General features: G+C 55.6%; 2 protein-coding genes across 2 annotated transcripts in view; both read right to left on the reverse strand.

The window, feature by feature from the left end:
* Positions 1-4,198: 4,198 nt before the first annotated feature.
* HSFX2 (heat shock transcription factor family, X-linked 2) lies at positions 4,199-6,213 on the reverse strand (the record flags this gene model as incomplete). The annotated part of the gene is made up of 2 exons (XM_082646914.1): positions 4,199-4,711; positions 5,668-6,213. The coding sequence occupies 2 exons, from the start codon at positions 6,211-6,213 to the stop codon at positions 4,199-4,201; spliced, it is 1,059 nt and encodes a 352-aa protein (XP_082503040.1).
* A 1,763-nt stretch (positions 6,214-7,976) lies between these two features.
* TMEM185A (transmembrane protein 185A) overlaps positions 7,977-16,802 on the reverse strand; it is a 31,174-nt gene continuing 22,348 nt past the window's right edge. The window contains exons 4-7 of the mRNA XM_082681093.1: positions 15,057-15,140; positions 11,731-11,907; positions 10,759-10,882; positions 7,977-9,586 (exon numbers count right to left, since the gene is read on the reverse strand). Coding sequence (XP_082537219.1) covers positions 9,342-9,586; positions 10,759-10,882; positions 11,731-11,907; positions 15,057-15,140 — 630 coding nt within the window. The 3' untranslated portion in view covers positions 7,977-9,341. The remainder of the gene's footprint in view (positions 9,587-10,758; positions 10,883-11,730; positions 11,908-15,056; positions 15,141-16,802) is intronic.

Consider the following 16,802-nt stretch of genomic DNA (forward strand, 5'->3'; position numbering starts at 1 on the left):
AGGAGAACGTGGGGCCACCACGCCACTGGGACAGAAGGGAGCAGAGTGGGCAGTGGAAGGAGAGAGCAGGGCCCAAGCCTGAGCATAGGAGCCGCCCTCAGAGGGCCGTGCCTCGGACCCCCACGTCCGGGACCCTTCTCCATCCTCACGCCCTCAGTCCTAGACCCTCACCCTCCTCCCTGGCCCTCGTGTCCCTTTCACGAGAGATGGTGACCTGATGGGGCTGGGGAGGCCACGTGGGCAGAATCCAGTGTCAGGCTCTCATGGGCACTAATGCCTGGCTTCCCTGTGTTTTCTCCATTATGTGGCCTGAGGCGTCAGGTAGTAGGACCCCGTGGAGGACAGCTGAATCCCCCTTGACTGTTGGGGAGACAGGTCAGGCCAGTGCGGGGATGGGTCTTTGCACGCATATGATGCTTAGCTTGAATAAGAGTCCTTCTAGTGACAAGCTGATCAAATCATGGAGACTCCCTACGCCTCAATTTCTCCATCTGTAAAATGGGCCTCCTAACAGTACCAGGCAAAAGCATTGGTGTGGGTTTCCCCATGATGTGACCTGCTTGTAAAAAGCCTGGGCCAAATGAAGTGGTCGGTGGCTGTAGCTCTTGTTACTGAGTGTGTAAGAAGGATGCGCCCTCCCCCATGTTGTGAGGATTCCCGACCAGTGCACGTCTTGGGATCCCCGCGTACGTGGATTAGCGCAGTTTTTCTTTTCTCGTGAACATTCGTTGTCAGAATGCTTGGGCTCGCCTTCCTCGTCTTCTCGCTTGTCCCCGTTCAAGATGAGGCGGTTGATCTGAGGTGTCGCCTCCATTGGAACACGGGTGTTTGCAGCTTTAGGTCCCAAGTGCCTCTTTGGCCGCGTGCCATAAGTCCTGGGGCCTTTGGTATGTGTTTTCTTCATTTCAAAGTATTTTCTAGTTTCCCTTGTGATGTCTTGTACGTTCCCTGGGCTATTGTTATGGACTGAACTGCGTCCCCCCAAAATTTGCATGTTGAAGCCCCAATCCCCTAGAACCTCAGAATGTCACTGTGACTGGAGTTAGTGGTTCTTAGGTTGAAATGAGGCCATTAGGATGAGGTCTAATCCAAGATGGCTGGTGCCCTTGAGGGAAGAGCGGATCAGCACACGCAAGGAGAGAAGGCAGGAGCTGGGGGTGCGTGCACAGAGGGTGACCACGTGAGGGGCGGTAAGAGCACGGCCACCTGCAACCAAGGAGACCGGCCGCAGTACAAGCCACCCCTGCTGGACCCTCCCTCTCGGCCTCCTGGTCGGAACCACCGTGAGAATCTGTGTCTGCTGTTTCAGCCCCTCATCCTGTGCTGTGGGATTTGGCATCGTCCCAGACTAATGCGGTTATTTGGGGACGCACGGCTCAATTTCCCTCTCTTTGCAGATTTCCCACATTTCCTTCTGTTATTGAGGTCTAATTTCACTCTATTTTGGCCAGAGGACATACTTTGTATGATTTCAGCCCTTTTGTTTGTATCCCCTTAAGTTTACTGAGGGATGCTGTGTGGCCTGACGCGTGGAGTACCCTGGAGAACGTTCTAGGTACGCTTGACGAGCACGTGTCTACTCTGTTCTTGGGGCTAATAGTCTACACATGTCATGAGACCTAGTCTTTGTACAGTGCTGTTCAAATCTGTGATTCCCTTACTGCGGTGCTGTCTGGTCGCTGTACCCATAATGAAAGCAGGCTGTGTTAGTCTGCTTAGAGCTGCCATAGCAAAGTCCCACAGAGGAGGTGGCTAAAACTACAGAAATGTACTGGGTGCCAGTCCTGGTGGCTAGAAGTCCAACCTCAACTGGCTGGAAAGTGCAGTCTCAGGTGAGGGAAGGCGTCTCTTCCTGGCTCGCAGACAGCTGGTTTTCTCTTGGTCCCTCACTTGGCTGCTTCTCTGAACAGGTTGGGGGGGGGGGTAGGGAGGGAGGGAGGGAGAGCGAGAGAGAACGAGGGAGGGAGGGAGGGAAAGGGGGAGAGACAAAGGGAGGGAAGGAGGGAGGGTAGGAGAGAGGTGGAGGGAAGGAGAGAGTGAAAGGGAGAGAGAGGGAGGGAGGGAGAGAGAGAAAGAGGGAGGGAGGGAGAGAGAGAGAGAGAGAGCAAGAGAGAAAGAGGGAGGGAGGGAGGGAAAGGGGGAGAGACAAAGGGAGGGAAGGAGGGAGGGTAGGAGAGAGGTGGAGGGAGGGAGAGAGTGAAAGGGAGAGAGAGGGAGGGAGGGAGAGAGAGAAAGAGGGAGGGAGGGAGAGAGAGAGAGAGAGAGCAAGAGAGAAAGAGGGAGGGAGGGAGGGAAAGGGGGAGAGACAAAGGGAGGGAAAGAGGGAGGGAGGAGGGAGAGAGGTGGAGGGAGGGAGAGAGTGAAAGGGAGAGAGAGGGAGGGAGGGAGAGAGAGAGAAAGAGGGAGGGAGGGAGAGAAAGGGGCAGAGACAAAGGGAGGAAAGGAGGGAGGGAGGGAGAGAGAGGGATGGACAGGGCCATAGAAGGGGAGGAGGGAGAAAGAGAGAGAGAAAGAGGGAGGGAGGGAGAGAGGGGGAGGGAGGGAGAGAGTGAAAGGGAGAGAGGGAGGGAGGGAGAGAGAGAAAGGGAGGGGGGCGAGGGAGGGAAAGAGAGAGGGGGAGAAAGGTAGGGGGAGAGAGAGAGAGAGAGGAAGGATGGGAGGGAGGAAGAGAGGGCGAGGGAGGGAGAGAGGGAGGGAGATCTTCGGTGTCTCTTCCTCTTTTCCAAAGGACACCACTCTTGTCGGACTGGGGTTCCACCCTTGTGACCTCATTTAACCTTACTGACTTCCCCAAGGGTGCTATCTCCAAATACATGCACCTTGGGATTAGCACTGCAACAGGTGGACTTAATGGTTGGGGTGGGAGCTGGGGGATCCATTTGAATCCATCACAGGGGGGACCGAAGTCTCCCACTTCTACTGTAGACCGGTTTCTTCCGTCCCCTCTGTCCATTTTTGCATCGTTCACTTGGGGCGCTGCTGTTGGGCTGCTCAAGAGACCCCCCTGACGTGCACTAGCTGTTGCATTGTGACAGACGGGAGCGGCAGATGGGACCACCCCTCACCCGGGCAGACCCGGGGCTCCTCTGGCTGCTGGTGCTTGGATCATTCCTGGTACCTTGGGTCTACTTCCCCTCCTCCCCGAACCCACCTTTTTTTTTCTTTTCTGTGTTTCTGGCCACCCCACAAGGCTTGGGGGATCTTAGATCCCCGACCAGGGATTGAACCCGGGCCACCGCAGTGAAAGCATAGAGTCCTAACCCCTGGAACTCCAGGCAATTCCCGCTCCCCGCCCCCTCCTTAGCAGTGTTTGGGAGGGGATGTCGCCCTATCGCTGTGACAGCCACAGAGTCCTGGCCAGGTCCCCCGGCCCATCCCCCACACGTGGAGGCAGCAACTGTGAGCTGGGGGTGCGCCCTGGCCCTCAGTGCTCTGTACACACCACTGGGCGCTGACCACAAGGACTCGCGGTATAAGCGCGACACCCCAGCGCCCAGAGGGTGGTGGAGCATGGCGCCCTTGAAGTGTTTAGCTCGAAAGGCAAGGAAAAGAGAACCAGGAAAATGTCTCCAGACGCAGGACCCACAGTGAAAAGCAAACCTCAATCCTGCTGTCCAGACACCAGAGAGCACCCCCAAACTGAACACCCGCAGGCCCCTGCCAGGGACCGTCACCTCCACACCTGTGCGTCTCAGGACAGTAAGGGCTCTTTTCAGGCCTCTGACCAGGGGAGGCCTGAGCTCTTCTCATCTGTCAAATCAAGACCCTGCTGGACACGATGCCCCCCCAACTGTGAAGCCGCGGGTGCCAGGGCCTTCCTTGTGCTTGTCCAGACCTTCAAGGGTCTTTCTAGTGGGTGGGCACAGGGCGTCTGAGGGGCTTCTCCAGGTGTCTGCTAGGTGCCCGCACTGTGCCGGGGGTGGGCTGTCACCTGTCATCGTTTCCTGCTGAGGGGACTCAACTGCTCAGCCACGCCCAGGACGGAGGCGCCAAACACGTGTTGGGTGGAACATCGCTCTCATGTCCCCGTGCTCTTTACTGCCCTGCAAGGTTCTGGCCGCGTTACCACCTCCGTGTGTCTGCAGGGTCTGCCTGGTCAGGGTCCTCTGTGGGCCTGCCTGGAGGGGTCGGGTATTCCAGGAAAGAGCGGGAGCCCACGCAGCAGCAGCAAAGGGGCTCAGGGGCCGACGGATCAAGGTCAGGGAGGCGGCAGGCCTGGCGGCCGCCTCGCGCATCCAGGATGCGCAAGAGGCAGCAGCGCGGTCCCCGGGAGCTGCGCGGGGGGGGGAAGGCTGAGGACTTGGGGGGGTGCGGCGGCCAGGCCCGGCACGGGCCAGGGAGGACTCATCTGGGCGGGAGGCCAGGCGCAGCAGAGCCAGGGGACCTCGGCTGGCTGGGCCACCTCTGCCAGGACAGGGACTAGAGGGACCAGAATCTGCACGTTGGGATCCGGCGCGGGGGGCTCGGCTGCTGTCCGAGGAGGGGCCGGAGCAACAGAGTCAGTCCTGGCCAGGGCGGAGGCATGGTCGAGTTGCGGGTAGCTCGGGGTCCCCTGGATGTGCTCAGGAGACGGTGGGAGGCCGTCCTGCGGCTCCGCGGCGCTGGGCGCCGGGAGGTGCCCCGGGGCTGCCGGCTCGCCGTCCACCTGCCCGGATGCTGGTTTAGTGTGCACTCTCGGCTTCATCCTCACCAGGAGGTGCGGGCAGTCTCTCTGAAACAGGGGACTGTGGTAGAAGTGTAACTGAGGTCGCGGTTGAGAGAGAAAAGGAAACCCCGAGTCACAAAAGAGTTGCTCGCAAGCAGCAGCCGCCTGGCTGGGCCCCTGGGCGCCCTCCCCCAGCCGACCCAGGGCCTCTTTGGAGAAAGCGGGACCTGGTCCCAGCAGGACGCTGTGCCCCAGCTTTGACATCCCCGAGACTCGCTCACTCACCATCACCTTTCGCCCTTGGAAAATGACTGAAAATGGCCCCTTAGGACGAGTACAAGGCCCACGAAAGGGGACTTGGCGTTTGCAGGTACGAGACTGCAACAAGGTTCGGTAGCTTTCTAAGGAAGTGTCCGAATCGCCCCCTGGCCAGCACCTCCAGGGGCCAGACCGGGGACGCTGACTGCTTCCCAGGAAAGGACCTGCGCCCCCACTCAAGTGATGCTCTGGAGCTATGGGAGTCAAGGGGGCACACAGACCTCCCCCCTCCCCCCGGCGGGCCACTGTCCCCGAGCAGGAGGACGGGAAGGGCCAGCGTTGCAGCAGTGTCCTCTTGTCCCCCGCTGTGACTGCGTGTCAGGCACGAGCGGCACTGCCCACGTGTCAGGAGTACAGGATGACGCCTTGCCCGCGTGTGCTGTGAAATGATCACCACAGGGGGTCCAGTTCACACGCATCACCTCACACAGACACAGCAAAGGGAAAAGGAGGAGGGAGAGAAGTGACGTCCTTGTGCTGAGAACGCTTCGGGTCCCCCCCATAACAACGTCCCAACACAGCTCGCGGCACTGCCAGCTCCGGCCGTCACGCCGGTGCCCAAGTACCACCTTTAAAGGAAGCTCTCCCGACACGCCTGCCGCCGTCCCAGGCGGCCCCGGGGTTGGCACCCGCCCCCCACCCCCGGGCCCAGCGGCTCAGCCCCTGGAGAGGGCTCCTCCCCCGCCGTCCCCCGCCCTCCTTACCTCGCTCAGGACGTGGGCGGGCCGCTCCTTCGTGGACAGGTTGGTCACGCAGAGGGACGTGTGCATGTCCTGGTACACTTTGCTGAATCCATAGCGGTTAAGCTGGCGGATGAAGCTCTTCATACATTCTGTCTTGAACACCTTGTCTAGGCCGTCCCTGTCCAAAACCTCCTTTTGAAACAGCGGCCTGTTGACGCCTATGCAAGTCCCGTCTTCATTCCACCCAATGGATGCAAAGCGACTGCTGTGGACGATCGTCCACAGCTTCCTGGGAAAGGGGTGGAAGAGCAGGCTGCCTTCCCACACGGCCTCGCAGGCGGTGCGAGGCCTTTTCAACAAAGGCTCTTCCGTCAAATCCTGGAAAGCGGCTTCTCCAGGCAGCAGCCTGAGGTCGGGGTGCCCCGCGGGCACGGGCTGGTCCAGGGCGAGGGACTGGGGGGTGCAGCTCCTTGAGCCGAGGGCCGGAGCCGCTGTGTCGGGAGGAAGAGGCGCCTCGCCGAAGCCGGGCGCCATGCCCGCGGCGGGGCCTTTCTCGTCCGCAGCCATGCGGAGCGCGGCGTGTCCCTCCGCCACGTAAACGGGACAGTGCAGCGCGGCCGGCAGCACCCTGGGCTCACACTCCCGCTCAGCCCCTCACAGAAGTGCTCCGGTTGCTCGGGGGTGACAGCACAGCCCAGCCAGGAAGTGACATCATAAAGGGCAGGCCCGTCAGCATGTCAGCCTCCTGCTTCACGCCCGTCATCGCAGGGGGCACGAAGACACTCGTGCACGGGTGCAGAGCCACAGGCCGAGCGCTCGTGCAAACCGGCCACGGCCTTCTGGTCCCGGAGCCCCCGGGCCAGGCAGACGTGCACGGACCCACGTGTGACCCACGAGGTCAGAAGTCCTCCTGTGTGTCCCCTGGCCTTCCGGGCCGTGCACAGCACCCATGATTTCAAGCACGAGCAACGTCCGGGACAGGGCCCACAATCAAGGGTGCAGGCACCCTGCCGTTTCGGCACCGTCACAGGCCGTGCAGCTGGTCCTCCACAGAGACCCTCTCCAGGCCCTGCCGTCGGTCCACAGGAGGTGCAGGGAGGGGCTGCAGCAGTGATGGGTGAGCTCCTGGGCACAGAGGAGGTCAGGCCGCTGTCCCCTGCGGCTCCTCAGCCTGCACGTGTCCACCCCAGGCTGGTCCCACTCTGCACACCTAGTTTCCCATCACCCGGGACGGAGCGGTCGCCCTGAGCCTTCACCCACGGTGCGGCTCACTTTCTGCCGACCGCTGTCCACGGGACCCCCGTCTGGGTTTGCCCAGGCCGTGAGTGCTGCCATCCTGCTCTGGGACCTGCTGCTCGGACATCAGACAGGCGGCCATGCACAACCGCCCATCTGGCACGTTCTCCCCACGTGCGCGGCCACCTCCACTGATGCCCCCCACCCTACTCTGGTCACGGGCTCGAGGATCTTCCTGAGATTTCCACGACCCAGAAACGCCTCCAAACCCAATACGTCACCTTCCCACGGCCCAGGCGCCCAGCCCAGTGGGTGAGAGCGAGGGCTCGGCCAGAAGATGCCAAGGCCGGCACCACAGACCTGCTGATCCCCAGCTGCCTGGCTCACGCCCTCAGAGCCTCTGCTTCCCCACGAGGATACTCGTAGGAGCACGTGCTTCGTGGGGTCCTGAGGACTCAGGGGGACATACAGCAGGAGGCAAGGTACCTGCCACTTAACTCACAGCTACCGTGGTTACGGAGAAGCGTGCTGTCTCACAGCAAGTTTGAATCTAAGGAGCTTAAGCAATGGTCCATCGGTGGCCCTTGGCTACCTGCAGGAAGCCTTCCATCACCAGCAAAAGGTGGCCTTCCTTGTCGATTCTTGCAAACTGTGGGCTGAAACGCCACCTGAGTTAACTGTCTCTAGAGACAGCTAGGGTGAGCTACCCAGAAATCACAGTGCATTTTGCATAGATGTAAGTGGTACTCGGTGCCCACGTGACTGGGCAATGCCTCAGGACCACTGAAAAGCCGAGTTCCACTTTAGAATGTCTGGGAACTCGCCAACACTCTCGGGCCCCTCCTCAGCTGTCAGCATTGTGGCCGTGTGCTCCCCCGCCAACAGCGAATCCCTGGGCCTCCCGCTTTCCTCTCTGTAGTGCATATTCTGGCTGTCCCTGGAGACTCCTGAGAGATGCTCACCCACCCCTGCTCCCCTCGGCTGCTGGTGGCAGCTCAAGGTTCCCTTTTGTGCTCGCTGACAGGACTTCCAGCATCCTGGACTATATCCAAATTAAGACTCGCACAGTGCACGTGGAAAATGATGAACCAGTTTATTGAACAGCTAAAGGAGAAGAACAGAGTGGATTGGGCTACATTTGCTATACACCAAGCAGGAAAGTTGGCACCATTCCAAGTGTCCCCTTCAGACAGCACAGGCTTCCTACAGGCTGGCACCAGGGTGGAGCGGTGGGCGCGGTAGATGTCAACGGAGCCCGGTTTAGACAAGGTAGCAGCTGCCCCCTCTCCCCCTCTCCCCTGCTCCCAGGTGACAATGCCAGGGCTCCTTTTACCTTCTTTTACTCACGGCCTGCTTGTTCCCATCGCATCTGCTTTCTTCCCTCTGACTTGTGGCTGTACCCCCAGCTCCTGGAGTCGTAGTCCTCCTAGCTAAAAGCATGGGCCCAGCTTGGGGGCAGACACAAAGCCCCAGACCTCAACGCGCACACTCTGGTGGCCACGTTTAGTCTCGGCACCCTTCTGCAGTGCTCCAGCTTCCAGTCGTGCTGTATGGCTTTCTGCAAGTCAGTGTTCCCAGCATGTTAGCAAAAAGCACAGTTTCTTGCTTATTGCGGCCGTTCTGGCAGTAGCAGCTGCTGTGTTTGTGGAGAAATTGAAGGGGAAATGGCAATGTCCCATGAAGGGGTGGCACCCCGATGGGCAGGACGGGGGTGCCACTGGCCTCTACTTCTGCAACAGAACACGTATGTCTTCAGTACAAGCTTGTAAAAAAATACTTTAACAGAATATACTGTACAGAACTAGGATTTAACACGGTATATTACAACGCTAAAATATTTGTATAAATACTATACAGGCACGGAGTCACTCCATTAGAAAGGGCTCACCAATGGGGCCAGTAAAAACCCAGAGAGAAACGACGTCCACGGCAGGAGCAAGGCCAGCTGAGGCAGCATGGGTGCACACGGGGCCCGAGGCCCATTCACAGTCCCCTAACTACGCCACAACAGGGGCATCTGAGCTACGCGGCCAGGCCGGCCTGGTTCAAAAATACATTTTTCAATAACAATTTTGATGGGAATTTTCACACTTTGAAAACCAGCTGTGTAGCCATTCCTGCTCAGGCCTAATCAGCCACCCAGGATGGCTCCAAGCCAGCTCCACAGGCACCTTCCCGGGGGAAATCACTTCTTCCCTCTCCACAGGCTCCCTCCATCAGATCCACAGCCGCTGACACGCACCCCACACCATGCTGCGTGTTCCAGGCCCCTGTCACCTGCGTGTCCTGTCGCGGTGAGTCATTGGTAGGCATTGAGTGCAAACAAGGCATGAGATGAAGTCCCCGGAGACCCAGCTCCAGCTCCAGTTCTGGGGGTGGGGGAGGTGAACGGAGAGGCAGAGGAAGGCGGAAGAGAGTGCGGGCCAGGTCCTCTCACGATCTGCCCTGGAAGGGGCTGTCTAATCTGGCATTTCGATATTTAATTTGGGAGGTGGGAGGACATACTTCCCAGGGCTCTGGGTGATAACCACCCTGGTCTTCTTTCGAAACATAGGAGCGATCTTAGGAGGCTCTGGAACTGGCGTTTCTTCAGTTTCCTCATTACCTTCACGGTGGAGGTCGTAGGAAATGTTTCCGTATTCTCTCAAAAATGGGCAGATTTCAAGCAGAAACTGACAGAAATCCTTGCGAATCCCAAACCACCCTGAAAAGGAAGAAATGTACTTTCTCAAACACTAGTCTCCATTGAATTTCAGGTTACTTTTCTTTCATGAATGAGAACTTTTCCTTGTACGCTGTAGTGCTTTATCCTGATGTCTTGGGAATGAAGCCTGAGCAAGGCCTCAATACCGACTAAGGGTAAGAAGGAAGCCCTGCAGCTCTGCAGCTCTGCAGGTGGCATTCCTGGACTGGCAGCTACCAGATGTCTCCCTGGGGCCTGTTAGGGATGTGATCTTGGGCCCCAGCCCACACCTCCTGAACCAGAAACTGTGGCGGGGTGGCGGGGGGCAGTCCTGGATTCTGATGGGTCCTCCAGTATGCGAACTATTGCTCTCACGAGCCTCAAATATCTGCGGTGTCTGGACTATGTCAACATCCTCCAGTCTTCCCGGCCCAGAAGAAACACATGTGTGACAAAGAATGTCACCCAAGAAAAGGATCTCCATCACCCTCTGGAGTCCGGGAAGATGGCAGGCGTGTGTTGGTCCAGGCCTCAAAGCTCCTTCTCCAAGGCCCGTTCTTCTGGTCTGGGTACCACTAAACCATCAGCTCAGTGCTGGCTCTCCTGGGGCAAAACCCCCGGTGGCATTAGTTTCCAGAAGGGCGTGCTCTGGGCCTACATGCAAAGGAGCTCAACGTCTAGTGAGGAGGGGGCCCTCATCAAAGAGCACTTCAGAAAGGGCTATCACAGCACACAGGTGGAGGGGGAGAGAGAGAAGCCGGGCACCACTGACAAGACTTGGAGACCTCAGGAATGATGCTGGCAAGAGCGAGGACAAAACAGACACTGGGAGGACGCTCAGGGTTTGGTCGATGATGTGGATTTTCATCTCATCCTCAGGAGCCCCTGGGAAAAAGGAATCTTGGTCCCGGTGTTGCAGCAGAGGGGATGGGCCCAGAGAGGCTGCCTGCCGCGCTCAGGCCCCCCTCCGGTCGTAGGGCCACGAAAGCAAGGCTGATGGCACGCCCTTCCCCTGGAAGATTCCAGGCCTTCTTCAGTCCTACCTTTCCCAGGGAAACTCCCTGATTGGGGTCCTTAGGTTCGTCTTTTCATAAAGCGGGGCCACATACACACACACACACAGCCACGCATCAGGCACACAGACACACACGCACACACACAGTTCAAGCGCTTTGGAAATGCTGCGTACATACAGTGGTTTCCGCCTTTCTGCCCGAATGTGGTTGCCATGAGAGTGATCAAGGAAAGCCAGAGCGGGACAAATATCGGGACACAAGAGAACGCGTTGTGGCCGTCTAGCTTGTGAACCAGCAGGATCTAAAGAAAGAGAAACAGTTGAGGTTCTGTCGATGGAGCATCTGAAAACAGACCCTCTCTGAAGCCAGACTGCACTGCCCCTCCCTCGTCAGGTCTCATAAGGGGGACGTTCGCTCCACAGGAGGCAACGGTAACCCTCCATTCTGGGGGAAAGGACAAGAAGAGCTTTCATATGGCTCTTCAGGACTAAGCAAAATCCATCCACCTACAACATTTCCAACATCAGGACTGTTCTGGGAAACTCTTGCAGCTGTTTGGTTGGAGGAGTCAACAGTGCCCACTCTATAATTCTCCACAGGGCTCAAATACAAAAATATCACATCCAACTTTCTCTTTCTAGAAGACGACAAATCGGGGCTTCCCTGGTGGCGCAGTGGTTGAGAGTCTGCCTGCTGACGCAGGGGACACGGGTTCGTGCCCTGGTCTGGGAGGATCCCACATGCCGCGGAGCAACTAGGCCCGTGGGCCACAACTGCTGAGCCTGCGCATCTGGAGCCTGTGCTCCGCAACAAGAGAGGCCGCGATAGTGAGAGGCCCGTGCACCGCAATGAAGAGTGGTCCCCGCTTGCCACAACTAGAGAAAGCCCTCGCACAGAAATGAAGACCCAACACAGCCCAAAATAAATAAATAAATTAATTAATTAATTCAAAAAAAAAAGAAGACGACAAATCAATACATTCAGATGCGTGGTGGCTAGAAAGGTACACTTCTCACTGCCAGCCCCCAGGTCCCCAAAGAAAGGCCGCTCTGACTGTCCTGTGGTCCTCTGTTGGCAGGCTCGCCCGGGGAGCTGCTGTGCTGGGGAAGCGCAGGCTGCTGGGCCTCAAGAGTTCTGCCGAAAGCTTACCTCAAAAGTAAGGAGTGGCACGACAATGGTCATCCAGCTCAGCGCCATGGTGATGTGTGTCCTCCGCTGCTCCGCGATCACATCCATGGAGCGTAGGAACAGCACGGACCACACGATGTAGTAGAGGACCACCAGGCACAGAAAAGACATGAGAATCCACAGGGGGACACACACGACCTGAAGGGAGGAGGAGAGAAGAAAGGTCTTTAGGGTAGGCAGAGCCAACTCCTTCCTGGATCTCTGCACTTAAGACGGTGCCAGGCCTGGATGGGGCCAGCGTGGGAAGAGGACCCGCTGCTCACTGTTGGGGTTGCTGCTGCCCCGGCAGCCCTCAGGGTGACGGGACTCACAGCCACTGCCCTGAGGCGTGAGCTCGCTCAGCGGGCCCCGGGCTCTGCCCGCCTCCCCTCCACCTGCGCCCTGGCTCACCCGGACATCCCCTCTTCCCAGTCATTTCCCATCCTGCCAGAGGCACTGTGGCCAAAGGCTCCTTGGCAACCCAGGCTGCGCAGGGGGCCCAGGCCCTCCATGAACTTGCAAGTCAAGGCTGGGAGGCTTCCGCCACTCGGTCTCCGCTGCCTCGCCCAGGTGTGTTCTGTGTCAGTTGCTGTCATACCAGAAAGAGCTTGTTTCACCCTCACACACAAGCCCACACGATGAGTCCTGGGGGCCTCAGCAGGCTCCTCCCGTGTGACCTTTTCTCCCTTCTGCATGGCCCCCTTGGGTACATCTGTTGTCCCTTTGTCTTCTCTTACAAAACAGTAAAATTGACTGTTATCCTTTGGTGTCCAGTTCTATGACTTTTCACGCACACACGTATAGATCTGTGGAGCCTCGGGCAGGACACAGGACAGCTCCTTCACCCTGCCAGACTCCCTCGTGCCCTCCCATCACTGTGTCACCCCCTCGCCCCACCCATAACCCCCGGCAGCTGCTGCTCTGTCCTCTATCACGACACTTTTGTCTCTTCAAGAACGTGATGGAGACGGACTCATACAGCATGTAACCTGAGGCTCCCTTCTCCCAATCAGCACATCTCTGAGATGCCTGCAGGTCGTTGCGTGTATCTACACGTCACTGCTTTTCACTGCTGAGCGCTGCTCCACTGGGTGGACGCACCCCAGCCTGCTCTCCAGTCACCCTGGGAACGAGATGCTGGTGCTTTCCCGCTTTGGGCACTTGCAAATAAGGCTGCTATAAACATGTGTGCCCAGGTTTCTGTGTGGCTGTACGTTTACATTTCTCCAGGGGAAACACCCAGGATTGGCACTCCTAGGTCACATGGTAACTCCATGTTTAATTTATAAGAAATTGCCGAGCCGTTTTCCAGAGCATCCACCCAGTTTGGCATTTTTACCAGCGACGGGCGAGGGTCCGGGTCCCTCGGGTCTGCCCCAGCACTTGGTATTGTGGTTCTTATCTTTGCCATTTTGATGAGTGTGCTGTGGTACCTCATCCTGGTTTTTATTTGCTTTTCCCGAGTGGGTAGTGATGTCCTTTTCGTGTGCTTATTCACCATATGTCTATCTGCGTCGTGAGTAGTCGCTTCGAGTCTTCTGTCAGTCTTAAAATTAGGTTGTTGAGCTTGTAGAGTTTTGAGAGTTCTTCAGATGCTTTGGATGCATGTCCTTGGTTAGACATCTGCTTTGCAAATATTTTCTCCTGGTCTGTGACCTGTCTTTTCATTAATTTCATTTTAATTTTGAGCTTCTTTTATAGACCATGTTGTTGGTGCCATTTCCGGGAACTCTTCACCTAACTCCAGATCCCTAAGATTTTTCTCCTATGTTTTCTTCTAACACTTCTTTAGTTTTTACCTTTCATTTTTAGACCCAGGACTTGAGTTGGTATATGAGTTTTAATCCTTCTGAGGAGCTCAGAGCTCCTGACTGGATGTTTGCTGTGCACAGCTTCCCCTTATGTCCCTCCTCCTAAAGCACGTCTGGGAACAGACTCACTTAGAGGCCTGGTCCTCGTGGGTGGAATGTTAGCGACCAGCCTCACTTGGTTTCTCTTGAACACTGTGGGAAACCTGCAATCTGGCTGCTTCATCTGCTGGGACTTGCACAGGATTGGGGCTGGAAAAATTCCTCTGTTCATCTTTAGAAAACATGCGCAATTCCTAATCGTTTTTTTTTTCTGATTTCACCTTACACTAAAATTTCGGTCTTACCCAGATTTGTTTCCTCCATGGCACAACAGAAAGCTCTGAACCCAATTACTGTTCTCTAGACACAGCACCCTGAAGATGGAAGATGGGCGCCTGAACAGTATGTTTTATTATGAATGTTTTATCAGAGATTTTAGGCAGAAGGGATGGATCTTGTCTTTATTCACTAGAGAGGTAACTTATGTTCCCATATTTTCTTCCTTGTCGCCAAATGGACATTTTCTTTTTTTTAACTATATTTTTTACCTTTGTTCTTTCTTTTTTGAAAGGTAAGCCATGTTAATCACAGACAATGTCTTATGTACAAAAGTACACATCAAGCAGGGTGGGGCCGGGGAGAAGACCCCAGACCCTGGCAAGACCTCGCCTCCCAGAGGCGAGATAATTCTTCTGCCTTCCGTCTCATCTTCTTTCTATGCGTTACTAGTTGAAACCGTACTGTTTTCTCTAATTTGCAGCTTGCCATATCTCTCTCTCTCCATCCATTCTTCCGTCTATCTATGCACAATCAGGTTTAACCGAACACCCATTAACGGAAGCAAGAGGTCACTCGCATGACTCAGACTTCACCCCTGGCAGGAGTGTAAACTGGCATAGCTTTTTGGAAAAGGGAGTGGGCAGTGCAGTTTGTATTTCAACATCTCAAAAAGTTCCCACCCTCTGGCCCAGTAATACTGTTTCTGTAGTCCTTCCTAGGAAAACAATGAAAAAAAAAAACAGGCAAAGATTTTTATGCACAAAATTATATGCTGCAGCATGATTTATAATTGTAAAACACCAGTAACAACTTCAATATTCAGAAATGAGGGGACAGTCTCATAAATGTATTTGAAGAATATTTTGCATCAATTAAACTTGAAAAGTCATGCTTATAAGAACCTTTTATTGACATGTAAAAATGCTTATAATACAACATTAGAACAACAAAGCAGGATACCAAATTATACATGCAGTATGATCTCAATTATCTTTATGAAACAATAAACCCCCAAACAAGGAAACAAAAAACACTAACCATGTTATCTCCCAGTGGATTATGGGTGATTATTATCCTATTACCTTCGCTTGCCTGTCTTTTCCGACATTTCTACAATAAACACGAATGACTTTTATAATAAAAAGAAAAGTTTATTTAAGGATTTTAAAAGTTACATACAAGCCACGGCCAGTGGATGATCTTGTCCAGTCTTAAGGCAATGAATATGAACTGGAGAATGTTGACAGAACACAGGATTTCTAACTAAAAATGAAGAGAAGAATCAGTTAAACAAAATAACGGTTGCATTCAATACCACAATTGTTTGGTTAACACACTAAAAGGCAATGCAAATTATAATGCAGCAAAAGTTTTATTATGTCAAGTTGCAACCTCCTGATTCTCAGCACCGGAGGAGCAAAGCAGTGCTGTGTCAAGGAGGAACCTGGCCTGGCCTTGGGCCTCGTCCTCTGCTCAGTGGCTGCTCGGCCCTTTATGCTCATCCAGGCAATGGCCCGTCTCCAGGCTCGCGATCTGCAGAGACGCAATCTCTGCTGGTCTCCCCCAGCTTTCTTTCTGCGCCTACCCGCAAACATCTCTGTTCTTAATCATCCCTGTACTGCTTTCTTCTTGTACCTGGAACTCAGCCTGCATCCCACCCCTTCCTTTCTGGCTCCTCGAGGACCCTGTCACATCAAGACATCAATTACGGATTCTTTATTGCATCTTTAACCCCGCCACTCCACGATCCTTCCCAGAAGCACAGAAACATGTTCAACTCATTCCCATTCAACACAAACTAACCCCAAACCATCAAGCTCTGTGAGACACCATGGACACTCGAGTCCCTACGGCCACCCCTGCCACTCCAAGCTCCACCCACTGTGGCCCGGCCTCCACCCTCAGGGCCACCGGGAAACTGCTTTCATCAAGGTCACCTGATCAGCTCTGCAGCGTCGGACCACTTCAGCTGGCATCCTACTGGGCGTCTCTGCAGCGTGGGAGATTGCCCACCACTCCTCCCTCCTCCGAGGATCCCAGCGTGCAGTCTCGCCATCCTCCTGGTCTCTGACACTTCCCTTTCATGTGCCTTTTCCTCTCCTTACATGGTGATGCCCCCCAAAGCCTTAAACTCAGCCTCTCTCCCCACTGTAGAGACTCAGACACAAACACACGTGCTTTCACTCCCTCATCCTGCCCTGGGGTGGGGAGCAGAGCCAGCCTCCACATCCCTGGCCTGCGCGACCTCCTACTGCTCGCTTCTCCAACCTGTCTCCACCTTGGCCTTCCTGCTGTGGCCCAGAGCCGACTCTCCCTGAGGCACTTCAGAGGAAGCCCTTCTCCCCCGAGTTCATTACCCCACCTCCCGCACCTTGCTGCCTTCACCCTGTCTCACCGGGAGCTACCACTGTGGCCTGATTCCCCAAATCAGGACACAGGAGGGCAGCCCGCATTCTGTTTCCCACACCCTCAGGCTCAGGCACTTGGCCCTGTCCTCCACCGTGCAGACTTCTCTAGCATCCCTAGCCCGGCCCCCATCCCGACTACTCCTGCTTCCTCGGGCCCTCGTGCTCCCGAATGCCCCGCAGGCGGCCCTCCTTCTGGCTGCAGTGCTCACTGCTCTTCAAGGGCTCATCACTGCCCACAGGATGAAAGTCACAGGACGCCACGTGACCTGGCCCAGAGCTGCCCCAAAGTTCCCAGTTCCCAGGGCATTTAGCGACTCAGCAATTCTTTCTGAGGCCTCTGGGCCAAAAGAAACACCTAACAGTTCCACTGATTTAAGTCATTAGATCTAAACTGAGTGCTTATCCTAAGTAGCCATCTAAAAAAAAAATTACCTCACGTTAATTGAAAGAAAAATATTATGTGTGTCCCATTCTTAACTAACTACAAGTAATTCCTGGTGGGACGTGTGTGCCTGCT

This window comes from Grampus griseus (assembly GCF_964374135.1).
Source record: "Grampus griseus genome assembly, chromosome: X".
Taxonomy (NCBI): domain Eukaryota; kingdom Metazoa; phylum Chordata; class Mammalia; order Artiodactyla; family Delphinidae; genus Grampus; species Grampus griseus.